This window comes from Belonocnema kinseyi, chromosome 10 (genome assembly GCF_010883055.1).
Source record: "Belonocnema kinseyi isolate 2016_QV_RU_SX_M_011 chromosome 10, B_treatae_v1, whole genome shotgun sequence".
NCBI lineage: Eukaryota > Metazoa > Arthropoda > Insecta > Hymenoptera > Cynipidae > Belonocnema > Belonocnema kinseyi.
The window spans coordinates 104,227,392-104,229,166 of NC_046666.1; the positions used below are offsets into that span (position 1 = coordinate 104,227,392).

Genomic DNA, 1,775 nt, shown 5'->3' on the forward strand with positions numbered 1-1,775 from the left:
CCCCCCCCCCCCTTAAACTGGTAACGCACTTTATGAAAAATACTGCCAGTCTATCTTTTTCTTTAGGGCTACAACATCACAGATTATACTTTCAAAACATAATGCTACAATGTGAAAAGTTCAGACGACTTTCTTGTAAAATCTCCTTTCTTTCAATTTCTGTTCGACTTTCTCGTCTTCTTTTAAATTACGTGCGGGAAAAAGATTGCGTTCCTCGTGAACGTTGTTTCCCCGGGCCCTGCAGAACCATTCTACTAGTACTCCTATTGTATTTACTTTTTGAATAGCAAAGCATCTTCTTTTGTCACAGCAAAATAAACAAAAATATTTCCAATTCTTCAGAATACAAATCTTACGCCTTTTTACGCGATTACAACATTTTTTAAATACTGCAAACGGTATTTTTTGTACCTACATTGACACTCAGCAAGTTCGTCCAGAGAGTCTTCGAAGCGACTACGTCTTCCTTTCTCGGCGAACGATAGAATTCCATTGGTACACAGCGTTGAGACAGGTTCTGTAATTTGGCTGTCCGTTGTCATGACATTACCGTTTGTCAAATCAGCTAAGCAAGAAATTAAATTGGATCATGGAAATTTAAGTTATATTTTTGACGCAAATTTTTTTTTTAACACTATAAAATAACACGGAAGATAAGTTGAAACTCACAGAAAGGAACTCTTTTTAGACAATCCGTTGCTTTAATCTCGGTAGAGTTTAAATATAAGAATTCTTTACATCGAACTGAATTAACATCTTCTTCAAAAACCGATTTTTGTGTCGATAATTTGGGTTCAGGATACTTTGCGTTTTTTGTGAAAAAAATTACATATTTAGGCTACATGTAGATATACATTTTCGGTTATTATCATATAGTTTTTAACTTTTAATATGGAATTGACGATCCAGTTATTCTACAAGAAAATCGAAACTTTCCCACACGAATTGAAATATCCTGTTGAAAAGTTAGAAAATTAACTAATAGGCAGTCGGTAATATAGGTATTTAGCTGTGTCACATGTCCTTAAGCAGAAAATTGTTGTGTTTGGTTAGAAATTCAACTACTTTAAAAAAATCTTTGTTTTGAAAATTCAACTATTTTGTTAACTGGAACAATTTTCATATCGATGGGTCCTAAAAGAAAATACTCAACTCACGGCGACAGATAGAAACTACGTTCCTCTCGCACTCTATACTAAGTATATGGAAATTTCTATATACATAGTATAGAGTGCGCAAGGTACGCAGTTTCTGTCTCCATAAGTTGCGTATTTTTTTTTAGGACCCATCGATATGTAGCAAGAAAGTAGCTTGATGTTGTCCGGCCTTCAAAAAGAATATCCTGGTGGCACCATGCCCCGCCAGGTCTCCACTGCACCACTAGGTATAATTATAAACTTTTTCTTACACAAAAAATTGTCTGTTTTTCTTTAGAGTGCAGCATTAAAGCAATTAGGGCAATATTACACACTCAGCATAACCATAAAGAAGTTTATGGATCCTCTTCTCACTTATGAAGCTGGAATGAAATACACATTTCAAGGAAGAGGTCAGAAAAAGCTTGCCTTCAAAAATCTACTCACGTTCAGAGTACTATTTAGTAAGTGTGTGCTTTCTAAATAACTTTGATTTTACGATAAATTTGGCAGTTCTTGTACATAATTCTGAAACCGACGATAAAGGGGGAGGGTCGGTAAGGCCGGTTTTTGGCCTAATTTATTTTTGGACCAAAAAATCTGAAAAAATCATGGTAGTATCTTATAAGTATCCCGAGT

At 35.0% G+C, this 1,775-nt stretch overlaps 1 protein-coding gene across 3 annotated transcripts in view; it reads left to right on the plus strand.

The window, feature by feature from the left end:
* The window catches only part of LOC117182301, a 48,150-nt gene that overhangs the window by 43,383 nt on the left and 2,992 nt on the right, over nt 1–1,775 (plus strand). For all 3 annotated transcript variants that reach the window (XM_033375440.1, XM_033375441.1, XM_033375442.1), the window contains one exon: nt 1,435–1,600. In XM_033375440.1, the coding sequence (XP_033231331.1) occupies nt 1,435–1,600 (166 nt within the window). The remainder of the gene's footprint in view (nt 1–1,434; nt 1,601–1,775) is intronic.